At 43.3% G+C, this 22,042-nt stretch overlaps 3 protein-coding genes across 8 annotated transcripts in view; 2 read left to right on the forward strand and 1 right to left on the reverse strand.

The window, feature by feature from the left end:
* Window positions 1-1,905: 1,905 nt before the first annotated feature.
* Window positions 1,906-9,481, reverse strand: LOC106577650 (N-alpha-acetyltransferase 38, NatC auxiliary subunit). 2 transcript variants are annotated; one of them, XM_014155958.3, is made up of 3 exons: window positions 9,357-9,481; window positions 3,037-3,214; window positions 1,906-2,732 (listed from the first exon to the last, which is right to left on the reverse strand). In XM_014155958.3, the coding sequence occupies exons 1-3, from the start codon at window positions 9,375-9,377 to the stop codon at window positions 2,608-2,610; spliced, it is 324 nt and encodes a 107-aa protein (XP_014011433.1). In that variant the 5' UTR covers window positions 9,378-9,481; the 3' UTR covers window positions 1,906-2,607. The 2 variants fall into 2 exon arrangements, with proteins under 2 accessions (XP_014011433.1, XP_014011432.1); XM_014155957.2 differs by lacking the exon at window positions 9,357-9,481 and adding an exon at window positions 4,672-4,795.
* On the forward strand, window positions 5,040-7,376 carry cyb5d1 (cytochrome b5 domain containing 1). The gene is made up of 4 exons (XM_014155955.3): window positions 5,040-5,323; window positions 5,391-5,467; window positions 5,572-5,790; window positions 7,066-7,376. Exons 1-4 carry the CDS (start codon window positions 5,203-5,205, stop codon window positions 7,294-7,296), a joined length of 648 nt encoding a protein of 215 aa, XP_014011430.1. The 5' UTR covers window positions 5,040-5,202; the 3' UTR covers window positions 7,297-7,376.
* LOC106577648 (ATP-dependent chromatin remodeler CHD3) overlaps window positions 8,366-22,042 on the forward strand; it is a 64,444-nt gene continuing 50,767 nt past the window's right edge. For 4 of the 5 annotated variants that reach the window (XM_014155949.3, XM_014155950.3, XM_014155951.3 and 1 more), the window contains exons 1-9: window positions 8,366-9,014; window positions 11,077-11,210; window positions 11,411-11,590; window positions 11,710-11,834; window positions 12,089-12,378; window positions 12,701-12,864; window positions 17,619-17,751; window positions 17,999-18,180; window positions 21,657-21,929. In XM_014155949.3, the coding sequence (XP_014011424.1) occupies window positions 8,849-9,014; window positions 11,077-11,210; window positions 11,411-11,590; window positions 11,710-11,834; window positions 12,089-12,378; window positions 12,701-12,864; window positions 17,619-17,751; window positions 17,999-18,180; window positions 21,657-21,929 (1,647 nt within the window). In that variant the 5' untranslated portion in view covers window positions 8,366-8,848. The remainder of the gene's footprint in view (window positions 9,015-11,076; window positions 11,211-11,410; window positions 11,591-11,709; window positions 11,835-12,088; window positions 12,379-12,700; window positions 12,865-17,618; window positions 17,752-17,998; window positions 18,181-21,656; window positions 21,930-22,042) is intronic. The other variant, XM_014155954.3, reaches the window with a different exon arrangement.

Here is a 22,042-nt window from a genome sequence, read left to right on the forward strand (position 1 = left end):
AGTAGTTGTGTGGGGCAATAGTTGCTGTAAATAGTTGTGTGGTTGTGGTCAGTAGTTGTGTGCACTTTTAGGAAAAAAGGTTCTGGAAAGAATCAAAAAGGGTAATCTGCTTGCTTCATATATGGCACGCCTTAATTCTATATAGACCTGAAATTGGTTCCATATAGAACACTATATAGCACCAATTTTGGTTCAGTGAAGAAGACCCAAATGGGTTCTGATCAAAGAACCCTACAACCATTTTTTGGTTCTATCCAGAACCTTTTTTCTATGATTCTGGTGGGGTTCAGAGTCTAAACTACAGTTGTTGCTTGTGAAAACTGAACGAAGTGCAATGAGAAGTTATCGGGTGAAATATGAAGTGAGTGAACCGAGACAGCTTTGCTCTATCCAATCAGCGCAACCGGATCTTTGCAGATAGGCAAACTAGCCAGTTGACTTATTTAGAGCACAATCCTGAGGACGAAGCTAGTGAGCATTACAAATCCTCTCTGTCATTCCAGGTATTTCAGACCGGAGAATTATTCAAAATATTTGTTGCAAGCTGTTTGGTCCGAAACAGATTCTGAATCATGGGAATTTGTTATGAAGACATTGTCTCCCTCCGAGGCACGTGTTGAAAAAAACCATGGTGTTAAACATGCTAACAAACGTTTGTGCTTTGAAACTAAATAAATGCTGCACTCTGACCCACAACTTCTTTGATAGATTCATGATAATGTTGTTATACAAAGTAAGGAATGAACTTCAAAATGTGACTTAGTTGTATTGGAATTTACTGCTGTTGGTAAGTAATGAATCTGTTAGCTTCTGACATGAATAATTGCATCTATAATGAAAGCAGTTGATGTGTTACTAAAACAGCTCAATCTATTAATTTGAAGAAGCTATTCCTAATCCGTTTTCTGATTTTAAAAGCAGTGAAGTAGAGGAAAATTTCCTACTCTAACTTTTTGTCTAAAGTGTTGGCAAAGTATTCGAAGTAGTAGATTTGGGTCAAAAGTTGTTGTTGCATTTAGAGTGAATTGGATGTTGGAAGTGATGTCACAATGGGGGAGATTGTTGAAAAAAAAGCCATAAAAAGTTGAATAGTTAAAAAGTATCAAATATATCAAAAAGTTGAATACGAGCAACTCAACCCAGACCAGTCTACACGTTTGAAGTTTGAATGGCATTTTTAGCTTAAACGGTGTAAAAGGAGTTGCGCACTAAATAACAAAAATGTTGAAGATGTAAGTGGGGGCATTTGCTTCGCAAACCCCACAAGGGCAAAAATGTATACAAATACACATTACCAGGAAATAATGGCAAACTTTTGCAATCATGCGTCATCATGTAACTCTCGTACTGGGGCCTCCCGAGTGGCGCAGTGGTCTAAGGCCCTGCATCGCAGTGCTACTAGAGATCCTGGTTCGAGTCGCAGCCGGCGACCGGGAGACCCATGGGGTGGCACACAATTGGCCCAGTGTCATCAGAGTTAGGGGAGGGATTGGCCGGCAGAGATGTTCTTGTCCCATCGCACTCTAGCGACTCCTGTGGCAGGCCAGGTGCAATGCACGCTGACACAGTTCCCAGGTGTATGGTGTTTCATCAGACACATTGGTGCGGCTTGCTTCCGGGTTAAGTGGGCATTGTGTCAAGAAGCAGTGTGGCTGGTTGTGTTTCGGAGGACGCATGGCTCTCGGCCTTCACCTCTCCTGAGTCCGTACGGTAGTTGCAGCGATGAGACAAGACTGTAACTACCAATTGGATCCCATGAAATTGGGGTAAAAAAAATAAAATACCTCATACTGAACATCTTTTCCTAGTAACACGTGCACTTTAACTGATGACCTGGACGTGTCCCGAAACGAGTGAGATGGAGGACGTTTGTCAACGGCCTATGCTGCTAATAGGAGACAAGGGTTTAATCAAATCAAACTTTATTTTCCACATGCATCGAATACAACAAGTGTAGACTTTACTGTAAAATGCTTACTTACAAGCCCTTAACCAACAGTGCAGTTCAAGAAGAAGAAAATATTTACCAAGTAGGCTAAAATAAAAAGTAACACAATAAGAATAACGAGGCTATATACAGAGGGCACCGGTACCGAGTCAGTGTACAGGCTAGTTCAGGTGTTTAAGTCAAGTAAGTCACGAACTTTAGCTAGTCATGCTCTGAACCATCTGTAACTGCTGCACTACCAGTATATAAGGACAGTCTGCATCATTCTTCATTAACAGATCAGACAGGTTTAGATACTGAAATGTATTGGAAAACATTTATCCATATTCCATACAATTAAACAGCGGTTCCACACAAACGCATATACTGTACAGCCTGGCTCAGTCCATGAATAAACATCTGTTGTACTCAGTATATTAACTTAACACACACACACTGTAATGTCACTGGGAGTGCCTGGTTAGATCTCACATACACCATGGCTGCCTGCTAAACCAAATACACTGGCACCAGAGATCACCTGCATCTGGAATTCTCCTTTGATTGAATTCTCAATTTCAAGTCTGTACTGTAACATCTTATAGGCTGCTGAGACATAGACCTGGCTAGCCAGGATGTTAGCTAGTCTCCTCCAGCTTTGGGCGAGCTGATCTTGTTCCTCATTGGCTGGACCCAAACCCCTGTGTGCCGACAAGGCTGTCTGATTCCACCTCGATAGAGACCACGTGGTGGCCAGGAATCATGGCTAACCCCAGCACTCTGGGCTCACCCTGGGAGAAGGAGTCTGATGCAGATGCAAGTAAGACACACACAAAATACATTTTAAAAATGAACACGTACACAGTACACAGTGTATTAACGGCAATGTTACACTGTTACAAAGCAGAATATGGATATGTGTTTACTCCGGTCCCAGAGAGCTATAAGGTTTTTACAGCAAATAAACTAAGCAATACATTTGCTAGCTGAATCAGGTTTATTAGTGCTGGGTTTGGACAAAACCCTGCACCCACTGCTCTGCAGGAACGGGTGAGTAGCAGTGAGCTTACTAGAGTATGTGGGCTGAGCCTAATAAGTACTGTAGTTACCTGAGGATTTGAGGAACTCCTGAGCGGACCCCAGGATGACGTTGCAGTCTCTGTCCGTGCACAGGAACAGTCCCACCAGTGTCCGTCCGTCTGTCATTCTGATTCTCATGTTTTTGTTCAGCAGGCTCTCCAGCTTCTGACGCCCTCTGGAGGAGTAAGATGACAGTTCGCCCTGCCCCTAGAAATAGGGAGAAATTAGATGATAGGACTATACTTGTAACGGAAGCATAATGGTGATACTGGGTGCATCTCAACCGTCTAAAGTGGCTTGCTCTCTTTGTAGCCTATACTTGTTAAACTTCCCCTTGGCAAGGTTGTCAAGGAGACACGACTTTCGAACACTGTATTTGCCTAGCTCTGGTCCTTGTGCATACATCGGATGTGTGCAAGCAGATCATAGTGACGTATGCGCTTGGACCAGAGCTAGTTTGACGGTAAACAAAATGCTCAACATGTGTTTATTTGTATTTTGAAGAGACGACAGCTTGTACATACAGAGAAACGTTTATCGGCACTATAGCAACATCTTTACTTTGGTAACGAAAGTATATTGAAGCCAGTCACTAGACAAAATCTGAGATATCCTCTATGAAGGAAATAAAACGATGCCAGGGTGTTGAAGAAGCAGGCGTGTTTACCTGTGCATATGAATAACGGCTGTTCAGGCTAGATTAGAGCTAACGTCGGAGAGAAAGCTACTTTAGACTATTGAAATAATGCTAGCTAGCTACGTTAACGTTAGCCCTTGATCATGACTCTCAGTTCCATTACATATAAGGCATCTTCTGTATGGGGGAGTTTTGTTAAGAGCCCCAACACTGTCTGAACATTAACACGCATAGCTTGCGGTACGATTTTGGAAGCATAAGTACTTTATCTTTCATATCAGCAACAACAAAAAAATACACCTTTATAGGGTTCCCACACGGCCATACATCCATGCAGCAGGTGTTTACGGAAGACAGAAGAACCACCAGTGTTAATTAGCTATAGAGCATGTTCTGAACACCTGTGTTTAATGGAAGACGGCTGCCAGAAACGTATTGCCACTGAAAAATAATGTTGCCTGCAACTGTGATAAAGCCGGTTAAAACAGTGTACAGCACAGGATGTTGGTGGCACTTTAATTGGGGAGGACAGGCTCGTGGTAATGGCTGGAGTGGTTTTAGTGGAATAGAATGAAATACATCACACACTGTTTTCATGTGTTTGATGCCATTCCATTTGTCCGTTACGGACAATATGAGCCGTCCTCCCCTCAGCAACCTCCTGTGGTGTACAGTAATAGTACATTTTGCGTTTGTGAAATTATTTTGTTGTGATATGAAAGTAAAGGGCTTTATGTTTCTAGAACCGTATCGCAAATGAGAATCGATTGACGTTTAGATTAAGTATTTGGCTGTTTTGGCTGCCAGATCAAGTCTATCTCTGGAAAAAAAAACACAAGGAGTAATGTTAACGGTAGGCTCTTTAAGAGTACATCTTGGGCTACTTTAGCTTAGCTAGCTAGTGGATCCAACTTGCCCACGAAATGTATGGATCAACTATGCACGCTCTCCTTTCAGTTTGGCAAAGTGAATATTATGTGTTAGAAGTGTTTCAAATACGACAATATTAAATGTATATCACCCCTACATGAGTTGATGGACCATTTTCTTCAATCATTGTTGCCATTCCACCCTTTCTTGATCGTATTTTTCTCGAGGAATTATTTCACTGTTGTACAGGCGGAAATTCGTTAGGGAATACGGTGCATTGTGGGTATTGTAGTATGCAATGTAGGTAGGTAAAGCCAGAGGTTTGGTAAAACTTCGCACCTATTTAGTTTTGGAGCATTTAATAGATAATTCAGTTAATAGAGATCCTATTAAATTACAAAGTATTGTAATTATTAATTCTATAATAAAATTGGTCAAATGTGTGTCATGATGTATTGACTGTGCAACCACTCGTGTGAGATGCAGCAAAGCTGATTTCAGTGTCGTGCTTTCTTTACCAGACGCTTCCGTGGTTACCACAGTAACGGAGCTCCAGCTGTTCGTGTGTACACTTGTTGGTACAATAGCGAGTGAGCTTGCACATAAACAAGATACGTTACTTTTTATATCTCTGACATTACCTTTTATAGCTCTACATAAATTGGGTAAATTTTTGGAAGTAATACAAATGCGGCCAACCAAGTATTTCACCCCAACAGAGGTGTCCCTTCATAACACCCTTGGCGACCTGTGGGTGTCATACCTGGGCAAGGTGTACGACTTAACACCATTGGTCAATGAATTTAAAGGTAAGTTGTCGAATGCAAATAGGCTATTAGGTTACAACAGTTTAATAAATAACACACTCTTTTTCAGGGGATGTACTTCTGAAGCCTATCATTGAGTGTGCAGGAAAGGACATCAGTCACTGGTTTGACCCAAAGACAAAAGATGTGAGTGAGAAAATAATCAGACGTCTATCAAGAATGTAGCATATTTGTCTTTCTTTTTCATTATATTGATGATGAGTAGGCTAATTCCCTATTTGTATTTTCAGATTCTGACCCACATTGACCCACTATCTGGGTGTGTGAAATACTACACCCCTAGGGGGCGCTTTGTGCACGTGCCGCCTCCTTGCCCTCGTACTGACTGGACCAATGACTTTGGGCGACCCTGGTGGAGAGATACGCAATATGAGGTGGGACTACTTTCTGTCAAAACCAGGTGGATCCGCATCATCAACACCCTCACATCCCAGGAGCAGGGTCTGGAGGTAAGTCATCCTTATTCTGATCAGGGAGAATGTCATGCATAGATCATAAGAGGCTGCATATGTACATGACACATGTATACATGTGTTATCATACTAATCTCACATAGCAAGACACCATCCCCTGGCAAGTGGGGCTAGTGCCATACATAGATATCATAAATGCTGCATGCATGTATTATACATATGCTATAGATATGCACGCATCATACCGACATCATTCTGCACACATACATGTCACCTTCATGCATACATGCACCATTTATACGTAACCATCATGCATACTATTGTAGCTGTTCAAGCCTTATCCTCCCACTTCCCCCTCAACTGCCTTATCAGCAAAGCATTTTCAGCATATCACAGTAGCAGTCTATTAGGAGTGTATCCATTCAGCTGGCACTGTTTCACACACACTGCGTAATATCACTGACTGGAACACAGGTGCTGTGTCTCCCTTACTCTGTGTGTCACTGGCTGAATAAAATATGGGTTATCACACTGCACTCTAGGGAGCCCTGGCCTGTATGTGACTAGCTTCCAAAGGGACCAAAAGGACACTGGGAGAGGGAGTGAGTAGCACAGTAGTGCAGTATGTCACTGTCAAGCGCTGGGGGGTTTGTGAGCAAGTCCTGGCTTGGTTCGCTCATTCCCCCCGCAGCCCACACAAACAAACACACAACACACTCACACCCATAGCAGAGCATGCCTCTCCTCTCCAGCACGGTGGGAGCGCAGGCTTTCCCGCCAACCTGCCCCAGCTGGCACTAGTAGTCTTCTACTGGGCCAGAAGCTTAGTGTGGGTGTTCCACACAGTCAGACACATGCTCTCTCTCTCTCTGATACAGTCACAAATACTCACGCACACACCACACACAAATCCTCTCTCCCCCCCCCCCCCCCCCCCCCCCACACACACACACACACACTTTCTGGTTCTTGGCAAGTGTGCCCATTGCACCCTGCATAAACAAATTATTATTTTTTAATTTTTTTGGGCTCCTGGAAGAGTGGTTTAACGGCTAGTTGCAAAACATGCCCATAGCCCACATAATGAGTTTCAGGTGGAAAAACAATGGAAAATATATATTTTTATTATTAAAATACAATGGCTGATGACATTGACTGATCATACCTATAGGTTCTAGATCTGAAACAGCTGCAACAGATTTCAGCTGCAGTCAATATATCCCCTGGGAAGTCAGGAACTACTGTACATGGGTTGGAAAAGTAAAAGAAGAAAAAAACTGCAACTTCTCCCTCCTCTCTCTCTTTCCCCAGGTGTGTTCCGAGGAGACCTTGAATGAGATTCTCCAGCGGTACCTCCGCTACAACTCTCATGCCGCCAGCTACACTTGGAAGCACAACTGTGTCAACTTGGACATGAGTAGAACGCTGGAGGCGAACGGCATCCCCGACGAGGACGAGGACTTCTACAACACACGCATGGACCGCGACCTCTTCTCCCAGTCCATCTGCCTATACTTCAACGACGACCTCACTGAACTTTGACCCCATATGTAAGGATGTTAGAAAATGGTGGTGAGCAATACAAGCAGACAATCTATTAAAATGTTGACTCACAAAATACATTTTCTGTATGTGTTATTTGTTTGCGTTATGATATTGTTGTAGCAATTTTATTATAGCCAATTTAACCCAAAAAGGACTTGAACTGGTAACCTCACAATTAACCTGTTCCTTTCCTGTCATTATATCCCAGTGTCATCCTTTTGTCATTCCTTCAAAGCTTCTTGCATCTTTACAATAGGCCTACATAAATTCATGCCAACATTCTACATAAAATAGCATAGTAACCATGGTAATTGTTTATGTGATATTCAACAGCGCCTTTGTGGTTCTGCTGGGTTAAGATTTCCAGTTGTGCAGGAAAACAAATCTACAATAATAGTAGCAATATCAGGTTTAGTCAGTCTGATATATAATATCAAATCAAATCATACACATGGTTAGCAGATGTTATTGCGAGTGTAGCGAAATGTTATCCATAGTTCTATTAATCAGTGACCTGTCATTGTTACCAATATCTAGGCTATTTATCATTATTCACAATTATACACACATTTTTTACTCTAAAATGTGCATACTGTATGTATGTATGTATGTATGTATGTATGTATGTATGTATGTATGTATGTATGTATGTATGTATGTATGTATGTATGTATGTATGGCTGACCATAGACCCCTTTGTCAAAGCTGAGCTGCCTGAAGGGAGACCAACCATTGTCTGACTACTAGAGGTTCCCATGGCCTTACTGCCACCTATATCAAAGGAACTCTAGTGAAAGTGTGCAAGATGATTTTAAAATGTATCCTCTTTCATTTTAATGCTTTCAGAATGTTGAAAAAAATATATTCAATTTCTATTATTATTATCAAATGATCTCCAGTTGAAAAAAATGCCAGTTTGCACATTGCATAGATTTTTCTCCCTACCACAAGTGGTTAATTTTTAAGCAATCCAATCTGATGTAAATCTGGGCATGGCTGCGGCAGATTTTCCCAACCCCCCCACTCTCAAGCTCCCTCCCTGACTCTCTCGCACACGTATCATTTTATACCACGGTGGGGGCCTTTAAGAATATTAAGGTGGCCATATTTGATAGATTTGTATCGCGTTTTTCAGTGCAGAAAGGGAGTTTTGTTGCGTGTGATCTAGAGACAGTTAGCTGGCATGGCTGATCATGGGGGGGCAGTAACATTACAAGCAGTCAAACACCCCCTTTCTTGTTTCTTGTAACAATGTACATGTTTTTTGAGGAGGGAGGGGTGCGCGGAGAGAGGCAGAGAGAGAGAAAAGAAGAGGGGGGAGCGTTCTGCAATAATATAGTCAGCCATTTTTTATGTAAGGGGATTTTTCTTATTGGGGGGGTTGTTAAAAAATAAATATAAGAGCGGCCATCTTTGTTTCCCTGCCTTGTAGTGTAAAATATTCCAAAACGGCCCCCACTTTTTTTCTGGTGAATATTTGAATATTAAATAAATATCATAATTCCGGACGGTTTCTGATTTCGAGGACGGAGCCGATGACAGGAATATAATGTCCTCTCCTCTCCGGTCCTGTGAGGAAGACCAGGGCATGTTGGTTAATTCCGAGGGAGTGGATTTTGATGAAGAAGACGAGGACGACGGAGATCTAGACGAAAACGCAAGCGACATAAACTCGCCGGCGGCGCCTCGAGAAACTGCAACACTAGCCGCGCCAGGTAGGCTATATTAGCAACAGTCGAAAGAGACACTGGCGAAAGACTCGGGAGCGCGCACACAAAATAGAAACACATACGCCATATTTTGTTTAAGTACGCCAGGACGCCCTGTGCCGCTCATCTCAATAGTTATCTGTTGCTGCAATATAATTAGTTGCGCGCCCGTTGCTCCAAAGGATAGCGTAGCTTTGAAATAGAAAGAGTTGGGAAGATTCCAACTTATAAACAATTCCACAAAGTTGATCCTCCTCAACGTTGCTTTTCATCCAGACAATGCTGCCATATTCATAGATGTAAATAATATCTCAATGTTAATCGGTCGATGTGAAGTGTACAGCTCACCACATCACTGGCAGAAAACATGGACTCCCCAGCAATAAGCTTTCTGATTGTGATCTTTAGAATAGTGCTGTGATGTTTGTTCCCGAGGCGTGAGCGTTAAAACCGGATGATAGAGTAAGTGCTGGTATGACAGTGTAAATAAACTTGCCTCCTACCCCATGACGGTCTCCACTGTCATACTGACAGGGACGGTTCATGATAGGACACTGACGCTCTACTCCCAAGTTCTGAATAGAACCGTTATGTGTAGCCTACAGGGCTTTTGTTCCCACTCTCTTTTCGATGTCATACCAGACTAACACATGTAACACGTAGGCCTATAATACACAAAGCCTAGAAACTATACTGTGAAGCCTAATTAAAGAAAGGACTTGCCTACAACAATTTCATGTGAAAAATACGATCAACAGAAATCTTATTTTACTCCAAATAAGTTTTTGTTGTTGAGGGATTACAGATTTGGCCTACCTGGTTCCACACCAAAGAACATGTTTACATTATTTTACAGTTCATTTTAATTAATACAATTACATTAATTTGCATGTATTCAATAGTGACATTAGATATTGCATATCATGATTTTGGGATATTCAACAAGGGACATTTTAGCATCACTCTGAACTACTAGCCTAAACTATGTCGCCTGTCTCGAGACAAGAGCCGCGTATGAATTAGTGCGCTTCCCGCAGCGGCTCTAAATCCCCCGCGACCTGCGCTGGCGGTTGTTGCTGTTGTGGTCGGGACTCAGGTGTTGGAATTAATTGCGGGGAAGTAGGGTAGGGAGTCGTTTGAGTTCATCCTATAGAGACAGACTGGCTTGCGGCCTCAGAATCACCGAGCCCCGCGTGATGCTAATGCCGCCCCTGGCTGCACTCTGCAGCAGAAATATGCGGAGACCTTGTCTGGGCGCGCGCTGCGTGTTGTAGCCCTACCAACAAAGACATACCATTAAATCGAACTAATTTCTACCAAGTGCAATGGCGGCCGCAAGCGATAGTTTTTTTGGTGATGTTTTTTCCCCCTTCTCTTCATCCCCTGACAAAGCATAGGCTTCACTCTCTCTCACTCTCCAATAGGGTGCTGTCTCACTTTTTGCCAGGGGAAAAACTTGAATACAGGGATGAACGTCTCATTATCACTTACTGACCCTCAAAACCTGGGATGTGGTGTCTTCGAAATACATCTATTACATGTTTGATTGGATTTTATTTTCCCAATTCATTATTGCGGGAAATATATATTGCCATGGACATAACGTTTTAGAAGCCCTAAAGCACTGTGTAACATGTAGCCTACATAAGGCCTTACTTTCATATGTCTCAGCCTCACATTTTCAATGCCACCATGAACAACATTCTTGTGTGTTGTGAGGCATTCATTAACAAATAAGCCAGATATGGATTTGGTTTTCACTGAACTGATACCAAGCTACTGCCAATTCCACTTATCAGTCAAACTCACTGACTGGAACTAATTCAGCATGTCACAATTCAGTCAATCTCGAAGGTTGTGTTAAGACACTACTCTCCCATATGACACATTTGGTGTCAATGCACACATGACAGTGTGTTGGTGAGAGGCTTTTGTTGTGCTTAATTGTGTTCAGAAGAGATTAGATCGACAATTCAAAGCCTTCAAAGATGATTATAGTCAATATCATTTAGTCACATCTCTCTCTTTCTCTCTTCCATCCCCCTCTCCTCTCTTCATTCCCCATTAGAGGAAGAAAGGGAAGCATCAGACAGGGCCAGTCTAGGGAGGAAGAAACGAGGGCCCAAGAAGAAGAAGGAGACAAAGAAGAAGGAGAAAGAGAAAGAAGGAAAACCGGTTAAAGCCAAAAAACGGAAAAAGATTGTAAGCTTCTCGATCATTATGGTCCTTCTACCGCCATACATTCTGATGACACGTCATTCTATTTCATTTGCTTAATTGAAGTAATTGTTTTTTTCAATGTGTGACATTACATATTGATTGAGCATCCTCACCCTCTCTTTTCTGTTCTTTCTCTCTTCCTCACTTTCCCTCTCTTCCCTTTTCTCCTCTCCCCCTCTCAGGAAAGTGATGTAGAGAGAGACTCGGAGCGAGAGAGAGATTATGGTGAGAACTCCGACAGCGCAGCGAGTGACTTCTCTAGCGAGAAAAAGAAGAAGAAGAAACACAAGGAAAAGAAGGAGAAGAAAACCAAGAAGAAGAAGAAAGATGAGGGGGACAGCACGCACGAGGAGACAACAAAGGTAAGAAGAACACAACAAGAAAGTGCAATTGTTGCAGTTGTTGTTGTTTTGCTTAATTTTTTACACATTCTGATGGCTCAAGTCGTCCAGCTCTCTGACTGGTTGTTTCTCTCCTGCAGCCAATAGAGCAGAAGACGTCGGCCCAGCTGGCTATGGACTGGGGTCTGGAGGATGTGGATCATAAATTCACTGAAGACGATTACCGCACACTCACCAACTACAAAGCCTTCAGCCAGTCCATGAGGTACAGTTGGCCTGCTGTAGTGATTAACTGTCAGCGAGATGACTCAATGAGTTATTGTTTATTTCAGTTGTATAGTTCACTACCAACCGTGGAACAATTCCCTCCATTCACAATCCCTCAGAAACAACAATTTCTAGTTCAAGTTTATTTTCAAGTTCAAGATATTTGCCACACTGTTCAAAATCAATCGTCATTACTGTTCTGTACATCAAACACTCAGCTCTTCTTCCTCACCTTCCTCTTCATCTTCCCAGGCCCATGATCGCCAAGAAGAACCCTAAGATCCCCATGTCTAAGATGATGACCATCCTGGGGGTCAAGTGGAGGGAGTTCAGCTCCAACAACCCCTTCAAGGGCTCCGGTGCTGCAGCCGTGGCAGCTGCAGCCGCCGCCGCCGCCATCGCCGTCGCCGAGCAGGTCTCCGCGGCAACACCATCCCCGGAGCCGCCTCCACCCCGGAAGCAGCCCCAACCCCCACGGCCGCCCCCCCCGCCGCCACCTCCGCCTCCCCCGCTCCGCAAGGCCAAGACCAAAGAGGGCAAAGGTCAGAGGATGAGAGAGAAGGGTGGAGTGGTGAAGTGGTGGAGTGTAGCATGAATTGCAAGGACTGATTGAATTAAAATGGAATTGGTCCCAAATTGTAGTCTGGACCCTCAGACATTTCACATTTTTGTTGTAGCCCTGAACTGGCACACCTGATGCAATTCGTCAAGGGTTTGGGAGATAGTTGACTAATTTAATCTGGTGTGCCAGTTTAGGGCTAGAACAAATATGTGAAACGTCTGAGGACCCCGAGGAGAGGTTTGGGAAATCCCACGCTAGAGCACTAGTAGAAATCTTGACTTCACACTGTCCCTGTTTCTCAGGCCCTGGGTATAAGAAGAGTCGCAGTAAGAGTCCTCGTGTTCTGGCTGAGAGGAAGAAGGCGGTGGCAGCAGCAGTAGCGGCTTCAGTAGCTAAAGCCAAGAAGATGTCCCCCATACGCATAAAACTGGGGGCCTTAGGCAACAAGAGGAAGAAGAGCAGCTCTGTAAGTATTATAATGCTGTGAATTTGGATCTATAGATGTGCTGTGTAGGCCAATGTATGTGGAGCATGCTGTTGTATGAGAGACGAAAGATCAATGTTTCTCTCCTCTCCTCCTCTCTCTCTCTCTCTCTCTCTCTCTCTCTCTCTCTCTCTCTCTCTCTCTCTCTCAATTCAATTTAATTCAATTCAAGGGCTTTATTGGCATGGGAAACATATGTTTTGTCACAAGCGTTGATGAAAGGGGATCAAAGCGCAGCGGGTATAGTGCTCATCTTCTTTTATTATCGTAATAAAGTGAACACTTAAACAAAATTAATAAACCGACAATCAACAGTTCCGTAAGGTTCTCAGACTATACAGGAAACCACCACCCACAACCCACAGGAAAAAACAGGCTGCCTAAGTATGGCTTCCAATCAGAGACAACTAACGACACCTGCCTCTGATTGGAAACCATACTCGGCCACACATGGAAAAAGAAACATAGAAATAGAAAACTAGAACCAAAATCCCCTAGAACCAAAAAACCACAAAACACACAAAACAAACACCCCCTGCCACGCCCTGACCATACTACAATGACAAATGACCCCTTTACTGGTCAGGACGTGACATGTTTACATTGCCAAAGCAAGTGAAATAGATAATAAAGAAAAGTGAAACAAACAATAAATAATGTACAGTAAACATTAAAGTCACAAAAGTTCCAAAAGAATAAAGATATTTCATATTATGTGCAAATAGTTAAAGTACCAAAGGGAAAATAAATAAACATAAATATAGGTTGTATTTACAATGGTGTTTATTCTTCACTGGTTGCCCTTTTCTTGTGGCAACAGGTCATATATCTTGCTGCTGTGATGGCACACTGTGGTATTTAACCAAATAGATATGGGAGTTTATCAAAATTGGGTTTGTTTTCAAATTCTTTGTTAGTGTGTGTAATCTAAGGGAAATATGTGTCTCTAATATGGTCACACATTTGGCAGGAGGTTACGAAGTGCAGCTCAGTTTCCACCTCATTTTGTGGGCAGTGTGCACATAGCCTGTCTTCTCTTGAGAGCCAGGTCTGCCTACGGCGGCCTTTCTCAATAGCAAGGCTTTGCTCACTGAGTGTGTACATAGTCAAAGCTTTCCTTTTATTTTGGGTCAGTCACAGTGGTCAGGTATTCTGCCACTGTGTACTCTCTGTTCAGGGCCAAATAGCATTCTAGGTTGCTCTGTTTTTTTGTTGTTAATTCTTTCCAATGTGTCAAGTAATTATCTTTTTGTTTTCTCATGATTTGGTTAGGTCTAATTTTGTTGCTGTCCTGGGGCTCTGCAGGGACTGTTTTTGTTTGTGAACAGAGCCCCAGGGCCAGCTTGCTTAGGGGACTCTTCTCCAGGTTCATCTCTCTGTAGGGGATGGTTTTGTTATGGAAGGTTTGAGAATCACTTCCTGTTGGGTTGTTGTAGATGGCTCTTTTCTGGATTTTGATAATTAGCGGGTATCGGTCTAATTCTCCTCTGCATGCATTATTTGGTGTTTTACATTGTACACAGAGGATATTTTTGCAGAATTCTGCATGCAGAGTCTGTCTCTCTCTCTCTCTCTCTCTCTCTCTCTCTATATATATATATATAAGTATTTATTTATTTATTTATTTATATATACAGTTGAAGTCGGAAGTTTACATACACTTAGGTTGGAGTCATTAAACTCGTTTTTCAACCACTCCACAAATTTCTTGTTAAGAAACTATAGTTTTGGCAAGTCGGTTAGGACACCTACTGTGTGCATGACACAAGTAATTTTTCCAACAATTGTTTACAGACAGATTATTTCACTTATAATTCACTGTATCACAATTCCAGTGGGACAGAAGTTTACTGTGCCTTTTACTGTGCCTTTAAACAGCTTGGAATATTCCAGAAAATGATGTCATGGCTTTTGAAGCTTCTGATAGGCTAATTGACATCATTTGAGTCAATTGGAGGTGTACCTGGGGATGTATTTCAAGGCCTACCTTCAAACTCAGTGCCTCTTTGCTTGACATCATGGGAAAATCAAAATAAATCAGCCAAGACCTCAAAAATATTTGTAGACCTCCACAAGTCTGGTTCATCCTTGGGAGCAATTTCCAAATGCCTGAAGGGACCACGTTCATCTGTACAATAGTACGCAAGTATAAACACCATGGGAACACGCAGCCGTCATACCGCTCAGGAAGGAGATGCATTCTGTCTCCTAGAGAGGAACGTACTTTGTTGCGAAAGTGCAAATCAATCCCAGAACAACAGCAAAGGACCTTGTGAAGATGCTGGAGGAAACAGGTACAAAAGTATCTATATCCCCAGTAAAACGAGTTCTATATCGACATAAGCTGAAAGGCCGCTCAGCAAGGAAGAAGCCACTGCTCCAAGACTGCCATAAAAAAGCCAGACTACGGTTTGCAACTGCACATGGGGACAAAGATCGTACTTTTTGGAGAAATGTCCTGTGATCTGATGAAACAAAAATAGAACTATTTGGCCATCATGACCATCGTTATGTTTCGAGGAAAAAGGGGGCGGCATGCAAGCCGAAGAACACCATCCCAGCCGTGATGCACAGGGGGGGCAGCATCATGTTGTGGGGGTGCTTTGCTGCAGGAGGGACTGGTGCACTTCACGAAATAGGGGATGGGAAATGATGTGGATATATTGAAGCAACGTCTCAAGACATCAGTCAGGAAGTTAAAGCTTGGTCGCAAATGGGTCTTCCAAATGACCCCAAGCATACTTCCAAAGTTGTGGCAAAATGGCTTAAGGACAACAAAGTCAAGATATTGGAGTGGCCATCACAAAGCCCTCACCTCAATCCTATAGAAAATCTGTGGGCAGAAGTGAAAAAGCGTGTGCGAGCAAGGATGCCTTACAAACCTGATTCAGTTACACCAGCTCTGTCAGGAGGAATGGGCCAAAGTTCACCCAAGTTATTGTGGGAAGCTTGTGGAAGGCTACCCAAAACGTTTGACCCAAGTTAAACAATTTCAAGGCAATGCTACTAAATACTAATTGAGTGTATGTCAACTTCTGACCCATTGGGAATGTGATGAAAGAAATAAAAGCTGAAATAAATAATTATCTCTACTATTATTCTGACATTTCACATTCTTAAAATAAAGTGGTGATCCTAACTGACCTAAGACAGGGAATTTTTACTAGGATTAAATGTCAGGAATTGTGGAAAAACTGAGTTTAAATGTATTTGGCTAAGGTGTATGTAAACTTCCGACTTCAACATTTATATTGTATATAATAAACTCAGCAAAAAAAGAAACGCCCCCTCACTGTCAACTGCGTTTATTTTCAGCAAACTTAACATGTGTAAATATTTCTATGAACATAACAAGATTCAACAACTGAGACATAAACTGAACTAGTTCCACAGACATGTGACTAGCAGAAATTGAATAATGTGTCCCTGAACAAAGGAGGGGTCAAAATCAAAAGTAACAGTCAGTATCTGGTGTGGCCACCAGCTGCATTAAGTACTGCAGTGCATCTCCTCCTCATGGACTGCACCATATTTGCCAGTTCTTGCTGTGAGATGTTACCCCACTCTTCCACCAAGGCACCTGTACGTTCCCGGACATTTCTGCGGGGAATGGGCATAGCCCTCACCCTCCGATCCAACAGTTCCCAGACGTGCTCAATTGGATTGAGATCCGGGCCCATGGCTGGCCATGGCAGAACACTGACATTCCTGTCTTGCAGGAAATCACACACAGAACGAGCAGTATGGCTGGTGGCATTGTCATGCTGGAGGGTCATGTCAGGATGAGCCTGCAGGAAGGGTACCACATGAGGGAAGAGGATGTCTTCCCTGTAACGAACAGCGTTGAGATTGCCTGTAATGACAACAAGCTCAGTGCGATGATGCTGTGGCACATCGCCCCAGACCATGACGGACCCTCCACCTCCAAATCGATCCCGCTCCAGAGTACAAGCCTCGGTGTAACGCTCATTCCTTCGACGATAAACGCGAATCCGACCATCACCCATGGTGAGACAGAACTGCATCTCGTCAGTGAAGAGCAATTTTTGCCAGTCCTGTCTTGTCCAGCGACGATGTCTGGTGAGGACCTGCCTTACAACAGGCCTACAAGCCCTCAGTCCAGCCTCTCTCAGCCTATTGCGGAACGTCTGAGCACTGATGGAGGGATTGTGCGTTCCTGGTGTAACTCGGGCAGTTGTTGTTGGCATCCTGTACCTGTCCCGCAGGTGTGATGTTCAGATGTACCGATTCTGTGCAGGTGTTGTTACTCGTGGTCTGCCACTGCGAGGACGATCAGCTGTCCTTCCTGTCTCCCTGTAGCTGTGTCTTAGGCGTCTCACAGTACGGACATTGCAATTTATTGCCCTGGCCACATCTGCACTCCTCATGCCTCTTTGCAGCATGCCTAAGGCATGTTCACGCAGATGGGTAGGGACACTGGGCATCTTTTTTTTGGTGTTTTTCAGAGTCAGTAGAAAGGCCTCTTTAGTGTCCTAAGTTTTCATAACTGTGACCTTAATTGCCTACCGTCTGTAAGCTGTTAGTGTCTTAACGACCGTTCAACAGGTGCTTGTTCATTAACAAGCATGGGAAACAGTGTTTAAACGATTTACAATGAAGATCTGTGAAGTTATTTGGATTTTTAAAATTATCTTTGAATGACAGCGTCCTGAAAAAGGGACATTTCATTTTTTGCTGAGTTTATGTATATATCTAACTCCATCCCTTCCTCTCAGAGTTGTGATGATGTTGATGAGGAGGACTCGCTGCAGGAGGACTCCAGTGTCCACAGCTCCTCGGTCCGCTCCGACAGCTCCTCCCAGGTCAAGAAGAACAAGAGAGGACGTCCGGCCAAGAAGAATAAGAAAAGTAAACAAAATGTTCCTTAAAAAAAGGTTATAAACTCTGAATCTGTTTGACTTATGCTCAGCATATGATGTCTCTCTGTCTTTTCTCCTTCTCCCTCTCTGTCAACCCCCTCTCTTATCCCGTTCCCTTTTCCCTCCTCATTTTTCCTGCCCCAATTTCTCTCTCTCTCTCTCTCTCTCTCTCTCTCTCTCTCTCTCTCTCTCTCTCTCTCTCTCTCTCTCTCTCTCTCTCTCTCTCTCTCTCGCAGTGCTGGATGAGGGTGAGGTGGAGGGGGATGGTTATGAGACAGACCACCAGGACTACTGTGAGGTGTGCCAGCAGGGAGGGGAGATCATTCTGTGTGACACCTGTCCTAGGGCCTACCACCTGGTCTGTCTGGAGCCTGAGCTGGAGAAGGCCCCCGAGGGCAAGTGGAGTTGCCCCCACTGTGTGAGTACCGTACCATACCGTAATCCTCAAAGTTGGTGTTAATAATCCTCAAGTCTGCCTATTTGACTGATTGTTTATGTCAGCATTACAAACAGAGCTGCGTGTAATGCTACTTTTAGTGTGTACTCTATTTACAGAGAGCTTTCGGAAAGTATTCAGACCCCTTGACTTTTTACACATTTTGTTACGTTGCAGCCTTATTCTAAAATGGATTAAATCGTTTTTTCCCCCCTCCTCAATCTACACACAATACCCCATAATGACAAAGAAAAAACTGTTTTTTAGACATTTTTGCTAAATAAATTATTTAAAAAACCCGGAAATATCACATTTACAGTTGAAGTAGGAAGTTTACATAAACCTTAGAAAAAGACATTTAAACTCAGTTTTTCACAATTCCTGACATTTAATCCATGTAAAAATGCCCAGTTTTAGGTCAGTTAGGATCACCACTTTATTTTAAGAAAGTGAAATGTCAGAATAATAGTAGAGAGAATGATTTATTTCAGCTTTTATTTCTTTCATCACATTCCCAATGGGTCAGAAGTTGACATACACTCAATTAGTATTTGGTAGCATTGCGTTTAAATTGTTTAACTTGGGTCAAACATTTCGGGTAGCCTTCCACAAGCTTCCCACAATAAGTTGGGTGAATTTTGGCCCATTCCTCCTGACAGAGCTGGTGTAACTGAGTCAGGTTTGTAGGCCTCCTTGGTCGCACACACTTTTTTCAGTTCTGCCCACGAATTTTCTATAGGATTGAGGTCAGGGCTTTGTGATGGCCACTCCAATACCTTGACTTTGTTGCTTTTAAGCCATTTTGCCACAACTTTGGAAGTATGCTTGGGGTCATTGTCCATTTGGAAGACCCATTTGCGACCAAGCTTTAACTTCCTGACTCATGTCTTGAGATGTTGCTTCAGTATATCCACATATTTTTCCTGCCTCATGATGTCATCTATTTTGTGAAGTGCACCAGTCCCTCCTGCAGCAAAGCACCCCCACAACATGATGCTGCCACCCCCGGGCTTCACGGTTGGGATGGTGTTCTTTGGCTTGCAAGCCTCCCCCTTTTTCCTCCAAACATAACGATGGTCATTATGGCTAAACAGTTCTAATTTTGTTTCATCATACCAGAGGACATTTCTCAAAAAAAAACAATCTTTGTCCCCATGTGCAGTTGCAAACCGTAGTCTGGCTTTTTTATGGCTGTTTTGGAGCAGTAGCTTCTTCCTTGCTGTGCGGCCTTTCAGGTTATGTCGATATAGGACTAGTTTTACTGGGGATATAGATACTTTTGTACCTGTTTCCTCCAGCATCTTCACAAGGTCCTTTGCTGTTGTTCTGGGATTGATTTGCACTTTTCGCACCAAAGTACTTTCATCTCTAGGAGACAGAACGCGTCTCCTTCCTGAGCGGTATGATGGCTGCGTGTTCCCATGGTGTTTATACTTGCGTACTATTGTTTGTACAGATGAACGTGGTCCCTTCAGGCGTTTGGAAATTGCTCCCAAGGATGAACCAGACTTGTGGAAGATTACAATTTGTTTTCTGAGGTCTTGGCTGATTTCTTTTGATTTTCCCATGATGTCAAGCAAAGAAGCACTGAGTTTGAAGGTAGGCCTTGAAATACATCCCCAGGTACACCTCCAATTGACTCAAATTATGTCAATTAGCCTTTCAGAAGCATCTAAAGCTATGACATCATTTTCTGGAATTTTCCAAGCTGTTTAAAGGCACAGTCAACTTAGTGTATGTAAACTTCTGACCCACTGGAATTGTGATACAGTGAATTATAAGTAAAATAATCTGTCTGTAAACAATTGTTGGAAAGATTACTTGTGTCATGCACAAAGTAGATGTCCTAATTGACTTGTCAAAAACTATAGTTTGTTAACAAGAAATTTGTGGAGTGGTTGAAAAACGAGTTTTAATGACTCCAACCTAAGTGTATGTAAACTTCCGACTTCAACTGTATGTAAGTATTCAGACCCTTTACTCAGTACTTTGTTGAAGCACTTTCGGCAGCGATTACAGACTCAAGCCTTCTTGGGTATGACGCTACAAGCTTGGCATACCTGTATTTGGGGAGTTTCTCCCATTCTTTTCTGCAGATCATCTCAAGCTCTGTCAGGTTGGATGGGGAGCGTTGCTGCACAGCAATTTTCGGGTCTCTCCAGAGATGTTCGACCGGGTTCAAGTCCGGGCTCTGGGTGGGCCACTCAAGGACATTCAGAGACTTTTCCCGAAGACACTCCTGCGTTGTTTTGGATGTGTGCTTAGGGTTGTTGTCCTGTTGGAAGGTGAACCTTCGCCCCATTCTGAGGTCCTGAGCGCTTTGGAGCAGGTTTTCATCAAGGATTTCTCTGTACTTTGCTCTGTTCATCTTTCCCATGATCCTGACTCGTCTCCCAGTCCCTGCTGCTGAAAAACTGAGGAGTGGCTTTCAGCTTGCCACTCTACTATAAAGGCCTGATTGGTGGAGTGCTGCTGAGATGGTTGTCCTTCTGGAAGGTTATTCCATCTCCACAGAGGAACTCTGGAGCTCCGTCGGAGTGAACATCGAGTTCTTGGTCACCTCCCTGACCATGGCCCTTCTCCCCCGATTGCTCAGTTTGGCCCGGCGGAGCCTGGAGGCCACTGTGTTCTTGGGGACCTTCAATGCTGCAGAACTATCTTGGTACCCTTCCCCAGATCTGTGCCTCAACACAATCCTGTCTCTGAGCTCTATGTACAATTTCTTTGACCTCATAGCTTGTTTTTTGCTCTGACATGCTCTGTCAACTGTGGGACCTTATATAGACAGGTGTGTGCCTTTCCAAATCATGCCCAATCAATTGAATTTACCACAGGTAGACTCCAATCAAGTTGTAGAAAAATCTCAAGGATGATTCATGGAAACATGATGCACCTGAGCTCAATTTCGAGTCTCATACCAAAGGCTCTGAATACTTATGTAAGTAAGGTATTTCTGATTTTTTTTAAATATATTTGCAAACATTTCTAAAAACCTGTTTTTGCCTTGTCATTTTAGGGTATTGTGTGTTCATTGATGAGATTGTTTTTTTATTTAATACATTTTAGAATAAGGCTGTAACGTAACAGAAGGGGTATGGAAAAAGTCAAGGGGTCTGAGTACTTTCTGAATGCACTGTAAGGTATCATCAGACTTATAAACCCTACCAATGATGATGATAATGGGTAATGGATCAAATTATTTTATTTACCTATTAATTCCCCATGCACTCTTCTCCTGTCCTCCTCTTCTCTTCTCTTCTCCTGTCCTCCTCCTCTCCTCTTCTCCTTTTCTCCTGTCCTCCTCCTCTTCTCATCTCCTGTCCTCCTCCCCTCCTCTCCTCTTCTCCTCTCCTGTCCTCTTCCTCTCCTCTTCTTCTCTCCTGTCCTCTTTCTCTCCTCTTCTCCTCCTCCTCTCCTCTTCTCCTCTCCTGTCCTCTTCCTCTCCTCTTCTCCTGCAGGAGAAAGAGGGGATCCAGTGGGAAGCGAAGGATGAGGACTTTGAGGAGTTTGAGGAGGAGATTGAGGACATGGTGGTACCAGAGGTACCTGGGGTTGGACTGCTGGTAGGACTGGAGGAAGAGGAGGATGACCACATTGAGTTCTGCAGGGTTTGTAAAGATGGGGGGGAACTATTATGCTGTGACACCTGCACTTCCTCCTACCACATCCACTGTCTCAACCCGCCCCTGCCTGAGATCCCCAACGGAGAGTGGCTGTGTCCACGCTGCACTGTAAGTCTTGTTTGTTTGTTATCATTATGTGCACAATGCCACTATGAGGCCAAATGCAAAATGTCCACATTGTGTGGACAATAAAGCTTTCCTATTGTATTCTATTCAATCTA

This window comes from Salmo salar, chromosome 18, assembly GCF_965601325.2.
Source record: "Salmo salar chromosome 18, fSalSal1, whole genome shotgun sequence".
NCBI classification, from domain to species: Eukaryota; Metazoa; Chordata; class Actinopteri; order Salmoniformes; family Salmonidae; genus Salmo; species Salmo salar.